This window comes from Rutilus rutilus, assembly GCF_951802725.1.
Source record: "Rutilus rutilus genome assembly, chromosome: 12".
NCBI classification, from domain to species: domain Eukaryota; kingdom Metazoa; phylum Chordata; class Actinopteri; order Cypriniformes; family Leuciscidae; genus Rutilus; species Rutilus rutilus.
Genome location: NC_140217.1, coordinates 7,782,925 through 7,804,344, shown reverse-complemented (window position 1 = coordinate 7,804,344; position 21,420 = coordinate 7,782,925). Strand labels below are relative to the sequence as shown.

At 38.3% G+C, this 21,420-nt stretch overlaps 1 protein-coding gene across 2 annotated transcripts in view; it reads left to right on the top strand.

Annotated features, from left to right (window-relative positions):
- The first annotated feature begins 597 nt into the window (after positions 1–597).
- Positions 598–21,420, top strand: part of tmeff2b (transmembrane protein with EGF-like and two follistatin-like domains 2b) — a 69,885-nt gene continuing 49,062 nt past the window's right edge. Inside the window, exons 1-2 of one of the 2 annotated variants that reach the window (XM_084426351.1) lie at positions 598–1,664; positions 16,371–16,480. In XM_084426351.1, the coding sequence (XP_084282477.1) occupies positions 1,493–1,664; positions 16,371–16,480 (282 nt within the window). In that variant the 5' untranslated portion in view covers positions 598–1,492. The remainder of the gene's footprint in view (positions 1,665–16,370; positions 16,481–21,420) is intronic. The other variant, XM_084426350.1, reaches the window with a different exon arrangement.

Below are 21,420 nucleotides of genomic sequence, written 5' to 3'. Positions count from 1 at the left end.
TGCAACGCACCTGAAATAGTAGGAATTAACATAAAAAGTCCAGATTCCATGCTTGGTTAGGTTTCCAATAATAATACCTCAAATGCAATATACAGGATGATGCATGTTTTCCCAGCATGCATTGCAGGTGTTGGTTTAATAATTAGTGGTGATCACTAAGGCAATTATCACTGTTGTTCAAGATGAGAACAAAACTGAGTTAAATAAAAACATAGAAAACCCAAGCAACCTGACAAGTACCCAGAACACTCTAGCATCTCTACATTTTTGTTTGGGCAAGGCAAGCATGACAAAATATTCATATTTTGTCATGCTTGCAATATATGCAAAATATTTTGTCAGTGTTTCATTGTGACACTATTTAAACTATAGGTTAATATTTTCGTTTTAACTTTGTAGCCAATAAAGTTCTACCATAAAGGTGGTAGACTTCTGTTTTATGAACAAATATAGCCTAGATCTATAAAAATGTCACACCGCTCCTAATAAGCTTTACATCTATCAGATTAATTTATATGAATTTATATACATACATATAACAAGTTAAAGCTTACATGAACATTCTTTTCTTCCAATTGCGTGTTTCAGGGTGCTTCTTGTGATTTGATTCAGAATTGTTCAGACCGCTTTGCGAACCCATAGCCTACATGGAAGAATCGACTCAAATGATTCATTCAAACAATTTGTTTGCGAATCGGACATCAGCGAGCAGCTTACATATGCAACTGTGTTCGTTCAGGTGCAAAAGTAACGAAAATGTCTGGAGACATGCGAAAAAGTTTGCGTATTAAGTCGAGTAAAAGTCAACAAATGCATTTGTACTCGGTAAAGCAGTTTTTTTTTTTTTTTTTTAGGTCAAAGCTATGACGTGAATAAGTAAACATCTTTTGTAGGCTATATTTCCGCCCGGGGTAAAGGAAGTCTCACTTGCACTCTTGATCTCCGCTTGTGATGCTGAATTACACGGCTCGGTACCCGCTACACTCCATATAGCCAATCCGCGCCGCCGAAGCGGGTGCCCACCTCTCACCTTCATCACCATCATCATCCTCATCCTCACAGTCAGAGCCAGACACCAGCCGAACAAGACAGTCTCAGACAGACCTCATGTAGGAAGAGAGAGAGAGAGAGAGAGAGAGAGAGAGAGAGAGAGAGATACTTAAGCCAGCGCTTAGCATTATTTCCCCCTCAGAATGGAGTGATCAGCATGATCAACTAGTGGATCCGGACAGCTTTTTCAGGTCCATGCTTGGATGTTGTTTATATCTTTTCATCTCAGCTTTGAGTTTCACCACTGCAACCGGACACTTCCACTTGTCAAGACAGATAGTCCAACCGCACCGGTATCAGAGCACATACATACATGGGGATCATCGCAGCATTGCCCGGAAGATGTGTATCACTGCTCCGCTGCTGAGATCTGTGTCGCCTGCGCTCGTCGTGGGATCGGATCCCTCGGTTCATGTCCCCGTGTCATTCCCGGTGAACTGAGATGGCTCTTTGCGCTGTGCTGCGACAGATACGCAGACCGCGGCAGGATAATTGGACACGTTTAGTGTTACTTACGACCTATTGCTTTTTTTGTATATTACCACTGAAACAACTTTGCGCGTTCCCGTCATCGCTGAGCGACTGTCAAACACCCACCGGGTGGAACTGCTCCGGTAAGAGACCCGAACACGCTCCTCTGTTCGTGCACCTTTGCGCGACTATTCTCACAAGTTTGTCTGTTTTTAACGGGGTTATTAATGAATCATTGAGCTGGGGATTTTATTTAGAATTACTAAACACACATAGGCTAGCTTATTAGATGTTTAGTCCACCTGGAGTCTTGGTCAGTCATGGGTCACCGCCACCCTAATACAAGTTGAGAGTTTGTGTTCTAAATTGAATGTAATGAGATAAAAAAAGAGTAGCTACTGCAAAATAATGGCGAAAATACAACCATGCTACGCCATCAGTGTGCAGTCCGACTCACGAACAAACATGACTCTTTTAAGGAATTGTTCAAAAAGACTCAAGGACATCACAAGTTATCGATTTTACTCAGCTTGAATTAACTCAATGAAATCTTCAGAGCAGGTACTAAATCAACATTTGACTCACTTACTGAACTGCAAGGGATTTCGAAATTGAGCACGTCGTTTTGTGTACTTGCGAATCTGAAATTAAGTCAGTATTAGGCTACTGACTGCAACATACATACAACATAGGTAGTAGGCTAGTCTTGTATTTTTGTAACAAATATATTTTAATCAATGACATTAGAACATGAAAAACAGAATTCTGTAGGAAACACTGGGATCTATGTGGAAATATGACCTAAGATGATACCTGTCATTTTTAAAATTACAAGGTTGGTAGCACATCTCCTCAGGCAGACAAATAACTTGTTGTACTGGTGTGTGCACTGTCAGGGAAAAGAAATGGGGATGTTACCGCTTGTCACTAGGTTAGTACCCTCAAAGGTACACACCTGTTCAATCCCATAATGGTGAACATTGCACTGTATTATTAGGGTGCATATTATTACTTTAATGTTCTAATATGCGTTCTTTAGGCACAAAGATGTGAGGGCGCTGCCCTAGGGACAAGCTACAGGTAAGATTGTTAGTGTGGATTGTGATCCTGAGAGGTAGCTCAGATTTTCAGTACACGGGCAACTTTGGAGTTATCTGCAAAGATTTGTAACCGCAAGGTTTTAACGGTAAGCATTTGTGCATGTGAAATCTGTTAAGGCTATCATCTGGCCCCAAACAAGTACATCTGGTGCTGCTTTACTCCATATCAGGGGAGTAAATGTAGCACTGAAAGGGAGCGCTTGTCAGAGATACTTTGGGAACAAAGGGCCCTGCTGTGCAATTATGTTTCTCTTTAAATAGCTGTAGGGGGGCAACAGTCTACAAGAAATCTATCTGTTGCACAGACCTACAGTGGCCTATGTGCGATAATTCAGTGCTGAACCTCCTTCATAAAACAATTTACTCTCTACTTAGACACGTCAGTAAAAAATCTGATTAAAATGAAGGGAATTAGAGTGCATATGCAGACCTGTAAATTTGCTGTTGACATGTTCTTCTCTCCTCTCTCTCATTCTGTGTGTGTTGGGCTGGGCTCCGTCGTATCGATTCCTTCCCATCATGTAACCCCACCACAGTGCTGTCACAAGTGTCGAAAGCAGAGCTTGATAAAATAAGCTGTCAGATAGACAAGCTGCCAGATGGCTGGCTTGACTATATTTCAATACAGATCTATCAAAGTCCGTTACACTACAGGTCTTTTTGTTGTAAGCTTCTTTTCTCTTTGGCAGCCTAACAGTCATGCACACTAGTTTAGGCAGGTTACGCCGCTGGTGAACTATTGAGGGCATCAAGGAGCTAATAAAGAGATTATTTGATTGTTTAAATGACCCATAAATGGTTGCTTGGCTCTCACAGAATGGTAAACTGCCAATCATTCCTCTTAGAGTGCCCTTATTATGCTTTTTTTTAATATTACCTTTCATGTAGTGTGCAATATAGCTGTTAGTTAATGTAAAAGATCAGCAAAGTTGTAAAGATCAATAGATTCTGAACTGCTGAAACGAGTCGTCAACAATTCCAGTCTCAATCCCGTATCTACGTAGGTTTGTAACAAATTTGCATCATTTCAGGCCATCCATGGTCTTCATCGTCTACTTAGTGTTTTGACCTGCCCTCAAACACTATAGTTGTAACTGAGCAGCAACATGTTGTCGACATGTCTGTTTTCTGCGTTGCGTATCCACTTTGCATGCACATCCTTAGGATGAGGACTAACACTGGAATTGATACGGTAAAACCGACGCCATTGTTACTGTTCGTATCTCTGTGTACAGAATAGAAGTGCTGCTGAGGAAACCACTGGAGCTGAAATTAAAGGGATAGTTCACCCAAAAATGAAAATTCTATCATTGTTTACTCACCCTCAAGTTGTTCCAAACCTGTATGAGTTTCCTTGTTCTGCTGAACACAAAGGAAGATATTTGGAAGAATGTTTGTAACCAAACAGATCTCGGTCCCCATTGACTACCATAGTATATTTTTTTCCTACTATGGAAGTCAATGGGGACCGAGATCTGTTTGGTTACAAACATTCTTCCAAATATCTTCCTTTGTGTTCAGCAGAACAAAGAAACTCATACAGGTTTGGAACAACTTGAGGGTGAGTAAACAATGATAGAATTTTCATTTTTGGGTGAACTATCCCTTTAAGATATGGCAATGGCCGTTTCGTTTCTGATATGCGGTGTAAGCGGTAGACCAATCACAACAAACTGGGCCATCTGACCAATGAGAGCAGAGGAAGCTCTCAGAAAGGAAGGCTTTATAGAGACTGAATGCTTTATTGAGCCGTTTCAGACACTGTGAGAAAAGAGGTGATGTTCAATGTATGTTGAGAAAATTAAAGTGTTTTTTGACCTTGGATGCATGTAAACCTCCAAAACAACATTTTTTGAAAGAAATCAACAAATGTCTTATTTTGGCATAGCTTGAATACCTAAAACAAGACAAAGCTATTTGCCAAATGGGGGAATAACAATAAATGTTCACATTAAAAATGTGTTCAAAATCTACTGATCTCTTGGGATCATTCTCAAATCATGCTGGATAACATAATCATATGTTTTTTTCACAAACTTGTGGAATTCATGGGGGACAAACCAAATTCTATGAACACCAAAATTGGTATGCTCATCATCTTTTCTTTTTTCTTTTTTTTTTTCTTTATTCATTATAACTATATTCATTCTTTGATTCAGAAATGCATTGATTATTTTGATTTAAATTTCTGGGAAACAACACCAAAATACTGAAAGAGAAGATTTTTGCATTGTATAACTTCAGTATGGAGGAAAGCACCTGACTATTTTGGCCTTTCATCTGCAAATTTCTCTCTCCTTCAGACTGTGAAAGACCACAGGGATTAGTCTAATCCTGCACCTCAGCGCTTTATTCCTCATTCCTTAGACACTCGGTGCGCCAGAGCCTAGTTTGATTGCGTTTGTGTGTATGAGGGAGAGAAGGAGAAATAGAAAGACTATGAGAGTGGAAGGTCTTCAGGGAAAGCTTGTCTGAGCTCCTGGGCTAATGAGGAAGTTGTGGTGCCCTATTTTGGGTTTCTTGGGGTTTTCCGTTCGGCTCTCTCTGTTCTATCTCGCCTTTAATGCCATTATTGAGATTTAATCCAGTAGAGCACAGGAAGGATGCCACTACTCAGTCAAGAAAAATGAGCAGGAAGAGAGTTCTCTCCTCTATTTATCTCTGTTCTGCCATCATTACTTGGCTCAGAGGAGGCATAGAAGATGTTGCAGGGCTAATTGAATGGCTAACGCAAGAGTGTTTGTTATAAAATAATAATGCCGCTTGGCTCGTTCAAGGAGAACGAGCGAGTTGGTATTGAATGGTGGAGTGTGAGTTGTGTACCTGGAGGTGAGCAGGAGAAATAAAGGACAGTAATCAGAGACGTCCCCACAGAGTGCACGCTCATAAAGCTGAGTGGTTAGGAAGAGCACCCTCTTTAAATATGCATGATAGCAGATGTTTCTGTTTTTCATTCTGAACATTGTTATTTCCTCTGTTCTACAATTCCTAAACACTGAAAACAGGCTACGTGCTCACACACCTGAACAACATGCAAACACAGAAGCATTACCAGGGATTCACAATCTAAACCTGTAAATAAACAGAAAGGTTTCAGTCTAGTTATGATGTCAAATGAATAAGAAATATTTAAGATTCTTTACCTTTTCTAAGTTACTGATCAAAGAAGCAATCTTTTGTAAATTAAAGCATACCCTATTATGCTTTTTCAGATATTACCTTTCATACAGTGTGTAAAGTTTTAAAGATCACAATAAATGGAGTTATTGTTTGCCAAAAGAAAGAACCAATTCTGAACTGCCTAAAATGAGTCGTCAATAATTCTGCAATCCTACGTAGGTTTGTTACAAATTTGCATAATGCCATTGCCAGCATTTAGTATTTATTGTGAACAATGTCTACTTTGACAAGCTCCCAAACACTAGTTGTAGCTGAGGCCTGGAAGAATTTGGTTCGTGAAGTTGACGTGTCGAGAAGACGCTGTTTTCTGTGCTGCGAAAGCAAATCCACTTTACATGCAGTTCCAAAGGACGAGGACGAGGGCTCAAATTGAAATGGTTAAACCGACGCCATCGTTACTATTCGTATCACTGTGTATGCAAGTGCTGAAGCCTCCGGAGCTGAGATTTAGATTTGGTAATGGGCGTTTCGTTTTTGACACGTGCTGTAAACGGTAGACCAATCAAAACAGACTGGGCCATCTTACCAATCAGAGCAGAGTAGGGAAAGGAGAGGTTTAGAGAGGCCGGATCCTTAATTGAACCGTTTCAGACACTGTGAGAGAAAAAGGTGATTCTGCAATGCATATTATAAAGAGTTTGGATGCATGCAAACTTATAGGATACATCCCAAATTAGGAACCTTTAAAACAGCACAGTAGGGGGACAAAAATCTACCAAAACGTTCATATTTGTTGCATCAGTTTGCTTTGACTCCTTTTGACCTGAATCCATCTATTGTGTTCTTCAAATAATTATACAATTATTTGATGCATTTGCATCAAACAGCAGGCAATATATCTTATGAATCAATAAGAGTAGGCAATCTAATATATCTTATACAAGTATTACTTATATTTTAAGATGTACAATGGTATATCTTACTAATATGTGGTATATCCTAGGGGTGCGAAAGATTAAGAACATAGCCCACAAATTTGGATGGGGCTGCACAGAAACAAACATCAAATTCAGTGCTTGAACAATGATCCCTATGCACAAAGCAATGAACACAACCTTTCTACTTCATAGACAGCCAAGTTTTATTAAAAGCAGCGCCAGCGGTGATTTACCCTTTTAAAGCTGGTTCACGAGTTCACACTTACAAATCATCAGATAGAGTAAAGGAGTATGCGTATTTGGCCTGCTGTCCGAGCAGAGGGCTCCGAGCTCGGTATTTTGGCCCGAACCCAGAGTACTCCCCCTGTATTCCTGGCTGCGGTAGGAACCGGCAAAGAGTGAGGAGTCGGGGTGGTGGAGGGATGCTGAAAACTGTATAGAGGCCTTCTCTCATGCTAATTGGATATATTTGTTAATTGCTGAATCTGATTGGAATGACGTGTTGATAGATCATTTAAACTTTGTTAATGAAATCATTTAATGTACATAATTAGAATAAAACATGAAATTGGATGATGGAAATGATAGGAAATTACAAACAGAACTGAAACAATCTAGTCACTATTACTGGGGTGTATTTAATGCATACAATGTAAACTTTCTCAGTTTAAAAACACATTCACAAATGGAGGCCGTTTAGAAACGACTGTGTTAAAGATCTTCAGAGGAGAAGATTCACAGCTTCAGTGAGTTTTTTTGTGATTTGGGTGTAAATCTTGTCTCGATGAGATTTAATGCATGGCATGGCTTTAAAACGCAGTAAATTGTCAAATCACTTACCTTGTGTGGCGTTATTCTCAGTGACTCACACTTTGCATAGTAAAAGGCTGTTTGGCATAAGCTACTGGCAAAACTGTTTAAAAGTAAATAAACTGAGCAGATTTTGTAGAGAAGTGGTTTATTGCAGTCATGGCTCAATGAGTGCATTTACATGTCAATAAAATGCTGATAATTATCAAAATCAGCTCAACTTTTTGAGGTGATATTGCTGTGCTGGCACAATTCATAATTTAAAAAATATGAATCTTACTTTTGTCTGATTGAATGAAAATCTTTAGCATTGTAAATTCTGACTACCAAGCTTTTGTCAGTAACTATGATAAAAGCAGCCAAATTTCAATGCAAAAAGCTAAGGAGAAAGCTGTGTAGAACTTTGTGAACAATGAGCATGTCAGTTTTGCCGAGCTTTAAGCGCCATTCTGTGGGCCCGAATTCACTGTGGGACTGATAATGTCATTAAAAACTGATATTTTCTAAAGCAAAAGTGAGTGAATTCACATGGATAAAAGGGGAAAATACCTTCCATTTGCGAAAACTCATCGTGTCTTTAAGGTCAATCTCTTAGGCCTTGTTTTCCGTCCATTTTCAAAGTGGTAAAAAAGGTTGCTCTGCTTTGGAATGTGTGGAATTCATGTGGCCTCCTTAATTTGTTAAATTAGCACATGTAATTGAATTTTCTGCATTCTGGTAAAATAGTTATGCCCTTGAAACGTTTCAGATATTAATGTGTGTACTTTTGTCGGTGTGTGCTCTCAGCAAATCCAAACTCGCATTGTGACGTGATTCTCCAGATAAAATCTTGAGCGAATGCGATTTGTCTGGCTACACGAGACAGACAGGAAACACTGTTCATTCGATCGGTACTTATGGGCAGCTGTCACATGCAGCCATATGGCGGTGAAACCGAGCTCGACTCCCAGGGGTTTTGGGTCGATCCTCCACAGGTGTGCCAGAAGGTGCGAAGTTCAGTCCTTATTAATCTTGTACACACCAAGGTTTTTCCAAGGGCACCTCCAAAAAATTCACAGACAGAGCTACGTCCTTCATTTAACACCAGTTCTTTTCCTGCTTGTCTATTTTTGAAAAAGAAAGCCAACGAGCTCAATGGTAGATTAATGATGAGTGTATAAATACTGCACTAATGGCCGGGCTATTCTTACTGGACCATCTGTTATGAGAGACAGGGTAGTGCTCACTTACATGCATTTGTTACCAACAAGGCTAGCATCAACAACCGTCAGTGACTGAACCCAGGAGGCGTGACAGCCCACAAATCACTACTGAAATGCTGAGATTTCACTGTATGGGAAATCTGTTTGCTACAATGTAAAAAAAAGTTGATCATTATGTATTATTTAAAAAAATAAAATAAAATAAAAACTGTTTAAGCCTTTCTACCAATTCTTTTTTTAATGGAATATTGTAGTTTTTATTCCAAATTATTTATCCATGCACATCATTATATATATCTTTTTTTATTCATGTGCCCTCATAAACTTTAATCCAAATAACTTCCCCTCCCTTATGCAATACTAACTAACTCTTCTCTTCTCTTCTCTTCTCTTCTCTTCTCTTCTCTTCTCTTCTCTTCTCTTCTCTTCTCTTCTCTTCTCTTCTCTTCTCTTCTCTTCTCTTCTCTTCTCTTCTCTTCTCTTCTCTCTTCTCTTCTCTTCTCTGAATCTTCTCTTCTCTGAATCTTCTCTTCTCTTCTCTGAATCTTCTCTGAATCTTCTCTTCTCTGAATCTTCTCTTCTCTGAATACGTGTTTACTGGCGTGAGGGCAGGACAACCTGCCACTCACATGAGATCGACCAATAGGAAACCACAATTATCCAACCATCCAATCAGTTCTCAATGGACAAAATCAGGTCCCACCTTACATTATTTCTTGTTCGAGAAGCCATTTCGCTTGAATGTACATCACAAAAGAGAAGAAAAGCCTATCACATATGTTTCATGCCGACTTTAATTCAGTGGTACTTACAGTTTCTTTGTTGTGAAATTTACTAGCAATTTCTGGGTGAAAATCGTTTCTACACCACTTGTCAGAGATGTCCAGCCATGTGTATGTAAAGCCTGTGCATTCACTGTAATAGCGCAGAGAGAGCGTAGCCTGTCACAATGGCCGACTGATTACTGACTTTTCAGTTGCATTGCTTTCATTAGCATGATGTTAGCATGCTGTGCTTTAGTGTTAGTTTATACAGTAAAACACTCTTGGAAAAGTTGGGTCTTTAAAATTGCAATGTAGCGAGCTGTAGCTTCTGTATTGTGATGTACATCCGAGTGAAACTAATCATTGAAAAATAAAAAAAAGTGTAGGACAGGACACCGTAGGTTCCATCTATCGGTTATTTATTGGATAGAAGCAGATCTAAATGCGTGTTTTCAGTCCATTGTAAGAAAGGGACAAGGTTTTTGCGGGTGAAATGATGGAAGACATAGGGCATACAGCACCAGAGAGAAGTCTGTCATTTTACTGGAGGATAGAGTTATGACATTGTGATTAAAAAATACAAGGTAAAAAAAAGAAGAAAGATATGCATGGATGAAATGCTTAAAATAGCTTGAATTTCCATTTCATGCTGACTTTAAGTTCATCCCTGTTATGGCACTGAATCAACCGCCATACACATTCAGATGAATGTATTTGACCGTTGAATCGTGTCTTGTGCAATTTTGGTTAAAAATAGTTCAACCTTTAAAAAATGTGTCTTAAGATCCCTGCATTCTCCATTCCGTACACAAGAATCAATCTTATGTCAAAACCCTTAAGAAATATGACCAATCATGGTCAGGTGAACCCAAAACCTGCATAATTGTACATGGTTTGATTAGTCGTGCAGACAATTCAATAACTAGCTGATTTTCTTTACTTTTACAAGATACCGCTGGTGTCATGAACAATTAGTTTGCCTGTTTAATTTAGTCCGCCTAGACATTAATGGTCAAAATAGTTCAGACAACACCATAAAGCGATTTTGTTGGATTTCTAATCAGGCACTGAATAGAGTAAGCAAATAAAAAAAAATTCAGCCAATGGAATCGCTTAGAGGTCCTTTGGGACTAAATAAAAAAAATGAAAAATTATATTAAAAAGTATATTTATATTTTTTCCGCTGTAAACAAGATGCATGTGATTGCACATTTATTAAGAATTATTTTTAATGTTTCCTTTAGCCGACATCTCAAATATATTGCACATTACACTGTAATAAAACATCTCGGTTCATGAACACAACAGCGGTCTGGTAGCAATAACTCACATTAGTGTGAGCTTAGGTAATACTGCAGATGCTCGGTAGCTTTTGCACCCTGTGGGTTAACGATACTCAGTCCATTTGCATATTCATTTATTCATTTAGCAGATGTTTTAGTTCAAAGAAACCTTGCCCCGAGTTCATTAGCACAACATATGCAAGCACAGATTTCTTGTGATGTGTTGTTTGTCAGCAAATGTTCTGATAGCCCTGGTGTCACTTTTTGTAAACTTTCAGTTCTGTTGTTGTCATTGTATTTTCTATGCCACTTCCTGTGTGAAGTTCACTGTTCACCCAAACAGTGTAGCTAGCTAAACTACCAACACTATCTCTTTCTTTAGAGAAAATGAGCTATGCTAAGCTTAGTTGCTGGTTACACTATAAACTTTCTCTGTAGTTTGCGATATCATATAATCATATTACCAGTTACCAATTATAGCTGAGATAATATGGATGTGCAGTCTCAATTAATTTTGAGACGTAAAAGCCAACCAGGCTATGCAACCAGTGTTGCCTGATTCGCCAATGAAAGTTGGTTATTTTTAATGAGTCAATCAAAATGACTCGCAAATGAGTCACACACAAACTCTAAAACATCTCACTTACACACTGAAATAGTTGGAGTGGTTACCAAATTAACATCTGACTCACTCGCTGAACCACAAGCCATTACTTTCAGTCATATTCGATTCCAATAAGTAACATACTGTAATGGACAAATATGTTCCTCTGCTTGCATACATTGACCTACAAACAGTATGTTGACGTCTAAAGCCACTTTTCGAATTTCTGTTCAGTGCTTTACTCTATGCTATGCCACAATGTAATGTCTTTGAATGATCTTTATTAATGTTTTTATCTGCTAATATGTGATTAATTTGATTAATTCATTAGCGTATGTAACAAATTTGAATTGACTGACAGCCCCATTTACATATATGTGTATCAATGCTTATATATACTGTATGTCAATGCTTTTGTGCTTTGTTGTTTTTTTTCACTTGCAAAGAACACAAAAGTTTTCCGGGGGATGCAAAAGTTTTGCAAAGGAACACAATGTTTTTCTTTGGAACGCAAAGGTTTTGCGAGCAACGCAAATTTGTATTAATTGTTATTTTTTAATTTTAGCAGGGGAATGTATATATAGTGAGTATATATCCCTCAAAAGTACTACTAATAATAAATTCCTTATGTTTCACTATAGTTAAAGTGCAATTCAAAGCACAAAATCTTGACAGTTGATTTTGCATGCGAAGCACTGAATCCACTGAATATGATGAATAGAAATGGAAGTGACCCCAGCACTGGAGTGCCACGACTCCTACTCTGAAATTCTCTATTTTGTTTGCAGTGTCATATGGTGCGTGTCGTCTTTCCGTTCCACTCAGCCTGCTTGTCTCTGGTTCATTATCATTCCTCACAGACTTACTTATCCTGAGACTTTGGCTGCTTGTCTTGTTTCAGCACCGCTGTATCACTCTGTGTCACCCCCCTCCCCATCTCTCTCTCTCTCTCTCTCTCTCTCTCTCTCTCTCTCTCTCTCTCTCTCTCTCTCTCTCTCTCTCTCTCTCTCTCTCTCTTGTACACACACACACACACACACACACACACACACACACGCATACCCACTCGTTTGTCTCGGCTAAGTAGTCTGCAACATCGCTGAGGATGATGGGCTGCACAGCCAGACACAACTGATCCGGCAATATTTAAATTTTATGCATGTCTCATCTCAGCGAGAGAAATCATATCTCCCATCTGTGCTCTGAACTCGCTCTCTCTCTTCCTGTATCTTATTTTCTCTCTCCACTCCTCATTAATTTGGGCTAAGATAAGTTTGTCTACATGAGTGTCATATATTATCAATATAGCATTTTTTTTACAAGTTTTTTTTTTCCAGATCCAGATGTCTTAAGCACAGCATGATTTTCTTTTCAGAAGAATCCAGTAAATATGAGAAGAGCTTAAAATATAATAAATAAATAAAAATGTATCTATGTTGTATATTACAACGCTATGCAAAGTCACACAGTGTTAGAAGGATCAAAACAAGCTTACTAAGCTTATATATATTTTTTTTAAATAATATGTATTATGACATTTATATATTCCAGAGTTCATACATTCAAAAGTTTGGGGTAGGTAAGATTTATTAAAGTCTCTTATTCTTACCAAGGCTGCATTTATTAAATCACAGATACAGTAAAACAGTAATACTGTGAAAAATGAATACAATTTAAAATAAACTTTTTCTATTTTAATATATTTTAAAATGTAATTTAATGATGGTAAAGCTGATTTTATTTTAGTATTATTACTAATTATTTACTATTACAATCTTTCAACATATTTTCTGATGTTCATTCATGTTTATTTCATTCTGCAACGTAAAGAGAAAGGGATGATGGCGTTCACTCGCGCTGTGGTGCTACAGTGATCTCTCGCGCCACATTAAAGGGCGCCAACACGGCATTTGTTCTTTGAATTTTGTGATAAAATGGACAGAATTTGAAAGCTGAGACTTTTTGTCATATTAAAATTAACAAAGCACAAATATATTTGCGATTTATTGGACAAAAATTCATGATGAAACCTGAAAAGTGACCCACAGTCTCTTTTCAACTTTCTCTTCATAAATAAATAAATGCATAATATAGCATGCATACATATGCTTGTCCTGTAAGTTCGAGAATAAAAATGAAAATGTGAACGAAAACAAAGCCTAGTAAATGTCTTATCATTAAAATCCGAAAAATTGTAATGGTAATAATACTCCCGCAAATTTTTTTTCCTGTCCCGTCCCAATGATTAATAGTGATTTTGTTTCCCATTTTGATTCCCGAAAAAATTCAACCTCTACTGTGTACCTAAACTAAATTGCAACTTCATTGTATTTAAGGGATATAGTGTTCAAATATATCCTTTGTGCAAAAAAAAAAAACGCAAAATTTGAACATGCAACTTTTAATGACTTCTGCAGTCTCAAAATTATTCTACCCCTTCATGGCAAGCATCTTTAGTACTTAGTAGAACACCCTTTTGCTGTTATGACCTGCTGCAAACAAGATGTACACCTTCTGGCAGCGTTTCTGAGGAATCTGAGCCCATTCCCCAGAAACAATGGCCTCCAGTTCAGTAATATTCTTGGGTTTGCATGCTGCAACCGCCTTCTTCAAATTCCAGTGCCAGAGGATGCAAAGCAGCCCCAGAGCATCACAAGCCCCACCATGCTTAACTGTAGGCTGTGTTCTTTTCAGCATATGCTTCATTCTTCTTCCTCCAGACATATTGCTGATCCATAGGGATGAAAAGTTCCAGCTTTGTTTCATCGCTCCACAGAACAGAATCCCAAAACTTCTGTGGCTTATTCATATGATTTTGAGCAAATTGGAGCCGACTTTTCTTGTGCTTTTGGGTCAGTAGTGGTGTACGTATCGGAGTTCTCGTATGCGTTAAGTACGTTCCTTACTGTGCAGCTGAAACCTCAGTGCCTGTTGCCACCAAGTCTTGCTGCAGAACTTTTGCAGTCACTCGAGGATTTTTCTGAACCTGCCTTCTCAGAAATCTGGTTTCAGCCGTTGATAGCTTCCTTTTTCTGCCCCGTCCAGGAAGTGTAAACCACTGTTCCTTACTTTGAACTTGCGAACTATGTTTCCAACTGTCTCTAGGAACATTTAGTGACTTCGCTATCTTTTTGTATCCTGCTCCTTGTTTGTGAAGGGTGATGATATCTTCTCTTAACTTTTTGGACCGTTCTTTTGACTTAGCCATGTTTCTAACATGCAGTCAAACGTGACACTCAACAAACCTAGCCAGTTCAGATATTTCATGTATTCTAGCTCAAGCACACCTGGTGCAACTAATGAAGCCCTTGATTAGTTGCATCAACACCTGTTTTGCAGATTTGCGCTGTTGTGAGGGATTCTATTCACTGGGACTGCAGAAGTCATTAAAAGTGGTATTTTCAGTTGAATTTGGGGAAACCACTTGAAACATTTGTTGTGTTGAGCTATTTCAATTACTTTTGTGTGATTTGTTCAATGCAAACAGCCGAAAGCTGAAAGTCCCCCATTTTTCAAGTATATGATCAAAACACTTAAGTGCACTTTTTTTCACAAGGATCATCATTGCTCCATGTTGTAACGTTATACAGTGTGACGGTGATGCTCGGCACATCCTGTTCTTTGACTTGCAGATGGTGGAGCTTATGAAATATTCATCCTGAATTATACTGTTCATCTTTGTGTTTACAGGGAGGAGCCTTTGAGTTAAATTTTGACTCAAGGCATTGTACAGTATGTAATAGTCAGATATGGAGGTTGTGTGTGAGGCCTTGGAAGTGTATTTAGCAATAATGAAAACTTAGTTATTAGAAAACTTAATTAGTTTCTCTTAGTGTGTAATTCTGTCTGCTGTATTCCGATATGAATTTACCATTTATGTTGACAGACAAGGAGAAAACCTCAGTCCATTAAGAGACATCCTGCCCACATTTTGTACAGAGGTCTGTAAGCTTCATACCCTGGGCTGTTATGACCTCAAACCAGGGACACGGATACGCTCTATTTTATCAAAGCAGCTGTTGCAACAGAGTATCTGTTGTTTGCTACTGCATTCATGATATGCTTTAGCTTTAATATCCTCTATCCAGCTTGGAACCAAATGTCCTTTTGTCCCGAGGAAGTAATTGTGTGAGGTTGTTTCACACCAAGTGATGTGTATATTCAGTTTTAAGGAACTACAGTGCTTCATCTGACCTCTGGCGCTGTTAGGGGAAAGATTGTTGTCGATGTTGAACCGATATGAACTGATTATGAAACATTCAAGCCCATTTTTGAGACATCACACGCTTACTTGGTTGCTAAATGAGTTCCTGTGACCTGATCTAACTGGTATTGTCAAACAAACCCAAAATGTGTGTGCACAATTACAGTAGTTATTGCAATTAGTGCTGTCAGTCAATTAAAAAATGATATCAATTAAATATGTGCAATGCTAAATAGTAAAATGAATGTTAATTGTTCATTTTACTATATGGATCTTTTATAATGTAAAATGTTTTTTGTTTTATATACACTACCGTTAAAAAGTTTTAGGTCGGTAAGACCGATTTTTTTATGTTTTTGAAAGTCTCTTAACAAGGCTGCATTTACTTGATCAAAATTACAGTAAAATATGAATACTATTATTAATATACTAATAAAATAACTAAAAATTAACAACTAAATAACTATAACAGTTTTCTATTTTAATCATTTTAAAATGTAATTGATTCCTGTGATGACTGCTGATAATCATCTATATTCCTCTATTCATACTGATTTGATGCTCAAGTAACATTTCTGATGCTAAATATTTTTTTGTGGAAACGTTGACGTTTTTTTCCAGGATTCTATGATGAATAGAAAGTTCAAAAGAACAGCAGTTATTTGAAATACAAACCTTTTGTAACATAAAAAATTTTTTGCTGGATAAAAATATGAATTAAAAAAATCTCACAGACCCCAAAACTACAGCTAAATGTTCTTAGCATGTTTTGTACAATATCTGTTTGTAATCTATAACCTATATTTGTGTATGTTTCATGACAGGGTTCGAAGAGCAGGACACTGATCTTTTTCTGTGTGACACAAACACATGCAAGTTTGACGGCGAGTGTCTGCGAATCGGGGACACGGTGACGTGCATCTGTGATTTTAAGGTAGGAATCAATGCTCCTGGAATACTAACATTTGCATGCTTTATTAGCACCACATGTTGAACGTGTGACCGTGTTAAAAGCATCACATGCAGAGTAAACAAGCTGTCACAAATTAAAATACACCTACACATGCCTTCTCACAGAAAACACACACACACACATACATTCTCTCGCTCGGTCAGAGTGCTCTGCTTCACTCAGACATCGTGCATCTGCGTCTTGTTGCAGGCCAAGCTGCATCACTCAGGTAAATAGCATTATCTGTCTGCTCGCACAGTGCGCGGGGGGGAATTTTCTTTGATGCATCTGCTCGATCGCCCGGCCTCGCTCTGCACAAAGATGCCTTGTGCACTTAAGAAGGGTCACGCTGCATTCATTTCTGCCCTTAATACAATTGAGCGGCACTAACGCTAGTCTGGGGCCATGTGAGTGCCTCTAGCTGTGGTGGGGAGGGTTATCGGTTAAGTATCATGCGCAGCGAGAGATGGTACCCGCCGCTTTAAGGGTGTGTGTGGGGATGCCCTACTCATGCGGTTGGACACTGCTACCCAAAGCCCTGCCCTGCCTCTAGACTCCCAAACAGAAAGTGGAATGGGAGAAGTGTGTGTGAGAGAGAGATGAATGGATGTGATTCACACAAGTTCACTTACTGACATGCTATTGATCCAACTCTCATACTCAGAGAGAGAGCAAAAGACAGAAATGGAAGGCGGTCAATCTCTTTCTGGATCACTAGCTACACCGAATGGAAATGCAATCTGTTTGATTGAGTAACTCGCCTGTTTGTCCGAACAATGGAGGATGGGGGAGCGTTTGAACTGTTTTTAATTTGACATGGTGCCATATAAATGAAACACTCGTGGGCACGAGATTCTTAAAAATGCATCCGACACATGTAGCTATGGAAAAACAATTAATAAGTAATCACAGATGGAAAGCAATAACACATATTGTGTAAACATAAAATAATATAAAATACCGTTCACAAGTTCTGGGTCTTTTGAAAGAAGTTATGCTCTTATGCTCACCAAGGCTGCATTTATTCGATCAAAAATACAGCAGCATTGTAATATTGTGAAATATTTTTACAATTTAAAATAACTATTTTATATTTTAATATATTTAAAAATTAAATTTATTCCTGTGCTGGAAAAGCTGAATTTTCAGCATCATTACTCCAGTCTTCAGTGTCACATGATCCTTCAGAAATCACTCTACTATTCTGATTTAGTGGCCCTGTCCACACTACTGCGTTTTAGTTTAGAAACGGAGAATTAAAACGAATACGATCTCCGTCCACACCAGCGTTTTAGCTGCGTATTAGAATTGATCTCCGTCCACATTAAAACGACTGAAAACGCGGATCACGTGACCATTCACCAACACTGGGCATGCGCGTGCCGGTGTAAACACAACTTCATTGATACAATTATCCCACCATGCGCTGGTTCTTCCCGGGTTAACCCAAAACCGACGCTCCATGTACGGTCGATACCGCCGCTGCACACGGGAATTGTCACAGATCGCTCGAATAATAGCTTGCCTCCGGCGCATGTAGGCAGTTATAGCATTGTAAAATGCAGAATTTACTTGCACAACAGCTGCTAGCAAAGATATACGCCATGACTGATGACACCCAATCATAGAGCCGAGCGTGAGCCTCTACTACGTCATCGTTTCTAAAGTCCTCCGTTTTGACCCGTCCACACTAAAACGCCCTCCGGAGATTCAAAACGAAAAACGGGTCGGCAGCGTTTCTAAACTTCTCCGTTTTGGGTCTCCGTTTTTGCCGTTTTAGTGTGGACGGGAGGTGCAAACGTATCAAAAGGTCTCCGTTTTTAAACGAAAACGCAGTAGTGTGGACGGTATGGAAGCTTGTTTCCGCCACAAAATAAAAAAAATTCAATGATAATTGCGACTTTTTATCTCACAATTGCGAGTTTACATCTCGCAATTCTGACTTTATTTCTCAGAATTGCGAGATACAAAGTCAGAATTGCGTGAAATAAAGTCGCAATTGCGTGTTATAAAGTCAGAATTGCGAGATATAAAGTCAGAATTACGTGAAATAAATCAGAATTGCGTGTTATAAAGTCAGAATTGCGAGATATAAAGTCGCAATTGCGTGTTATAAAGTCAGAATTCTGACTTTTTTTCACGCAATTCTGACTTTATAACACGCAATTGCGAGTTTATATCTCGCAATTCTGACATATTTTCTCAGAATTGTGAGATATAAACTCACAATTGTGAGATATAAAGTCCAATTCTAAGGGGGAAAAATATCATGCAATTCTGACTTTATATCTCCCAATTGCGTATTATAAAGTCAGAATTGCGTGACTTTATTTCACGCAATTCTGACTTTATATCTCGCAATTCTGACTTTATAACACGCAATTGCGACTTTATTTCACGCAATTCTGACTTTATATCTCAAAATTCTGAGAAATAAAGTCAGAATTGCGAGATGTAAACTCGCAATTGTGAGATAAAAAGTCGCAATTATCTCTTAAAATGTTTTATTCTGTGGCGGAAACAAGCTTCCATAGGACGGGGCCTTAGTGCTGAAGAAACAGTTCTTATTATTATCAATGTTGAAAATGGTTGTCTGCTTAAAAATTTGGTGTAAACTGCAATATTTTTTTGAGAGTGAATAGAATTTCAAAAGAACAGTATTTTTTGAAACAGAAGCATTTTGTAACTTTAAACTGTAAATGTCTTTAATGCCACTTTTGATAAATTTAATGCATCTTTGATGCAGCTGAATAAAAGTATTAATTTCTTTTTAAAAAAGGGGAAAAAAAATGACCCCAAACATTTGAACGGTGGTGTATATTTGAATTTGAAATACTTATGTAAATTTTGTAAATCTCCTGTGTGTAGTGGCTATCAGTGTATTTTCATCTGCATAAAAGTCAAGCAAAATGCTTTTTCTCTCTTTCATTTATCCTTGCACTCTGGCCATCTGTCTTGTAGCATGTGAGTCAAATGACTATGTGCAAGTGCCAAAGCACTATATAATATCTAGTCTGTATGGCTCTGAGTCTGTCATGTTCCAATTTAGAAAAGAAAAACATACACTGACACACTTTAAATTACACATCTGTGCATGTAACTGTCATACAATAATGGATCTGAGAGAAGAACCAGTACACGAGTAGTATTCTTGCACAAAGCTCAAATCCTTAGGAATGGAAATGTAATGGTTCAAGAGAACATTTTATACAATAGAAACGATATCCAAATTCCTGTTGAATGCAATGGTGTTGAAGAATAAAGGTTTTCTTTTTCTCAAATAGGATATTTTAAAATAAAAATGTACTATAAATGTAATCTCTTTTATTTTATTGCAATATATAGTTGTTGTATTGTAATATATCGTTCGTTTATTGAAACGAAAGGCTGGAATACACACTAGGCATCATACACTTGCCGACTGGGATCACAACTACCAGACTTTCAAATTGTTCTGAACACAAAAAGACAGCTACGGTTTCAGTAGCGACTAGGGCTGTCAAAATTGCTAAAAAAAACACATATATTCGAACTATTCGAACATCTGGTTGCGCATTTTGTCCATTGCATTACGTCATTAACAGGACAAATGAATACAAAGAGACATAACTACTTGTATAGGTAGTTTATTTAAGTAGAAACATATTTGACAAAGTATTACCTACACAAAAACAAGTAAATCAACTAATGGCCAAGACCGCAGACCTCGCTCGCTCGCTCACTCACACTCGCAGGCACTCTTTCTCTCTCTCGCCCTCACCGCTCTCTGCATAACGGTTTAAATGAACAACAACAATAGACAAATGTTGAGTGCTGATCAGGAGTTTTGTGCAAGTAATTTAAGGTCGCGACTCTTGTCCCAAATATAGCAGGCTTCATTCAGTGATTGAAACAAATATTATTAACATTAATTGAAGTTTTACAGTATATAGAACCGACATTGAACGCTCCGAGCGAGCTGTGCTGTGGTAAACATGGAACTTTTCCTTGACATGAAACGGTAAATAATCAAACCAGTGGAAGCCTGCAGTGCATGAAACTGCTGTATCTAACCTACCTTATTCATGCAATATCTATTCAGTCAGTACAGTAGCCTACACTTTAGTAATGTTTCTGTTTAACGTTAAATAAAATGACCTGTCCCTGACCCCTCAGGCAGCGCGCCCACTCGCAAAGCAAACAGCCGCGCCTCTGCTACCGCGGGCGTGTTTTTCCACATTCGAATATTAATTTTCACCTTCGAAATTCAGTTTTTTAAAACTATTCGAATATATATTCGAATTTAGAATATTCGTTGACAGCCCTAGTAGCGACACATCTTACACTACGATATGTTTACTGAAATTGCCTCAAAATATCAAACATGTTTTGATATCAACCGACAGGGTATAGTAAATGTGGCCGGATTCCTATGTCCTATGTCATCTATGTCAGGATTCCTCATTTCTGGTCCTGGAGAGTCACTTTCCAGTAGTTTAGTGCTAATCCTGCTCCAACACACCTGGCTGTATTTATATAAAAACCCAAAGACGACCTTATCAAACATGTTTTGATATCAACCGACTGGATGGAATCATACTCTGAAGATAAAAAATCAGAGTCTGTGCCCATCATACACTACACAATTTTCTGTCAAATCTGTCCAAATCTGCAGACTGGCACAGACTTTCGCCAACTATTGTGGACTCTTCTAGACTGCAAATCAGTTCAGAAATCTGAACTAAAGCCATGTAGTGAATTCCAGCCTATACTGTAGCTGCAAAAATGTCTCATTTTGACACTTCCATAACTTAGATCAGGGTTCTTCATTCCTAGTACCGGAGAGCCACTTTTGTTGGATGTTTAGGTCCAGCTCTAATTACTGATGAACACACATCAGTGAACTAATTAAGGTCTTTGGGTTTTTATATAAATACAGCCAG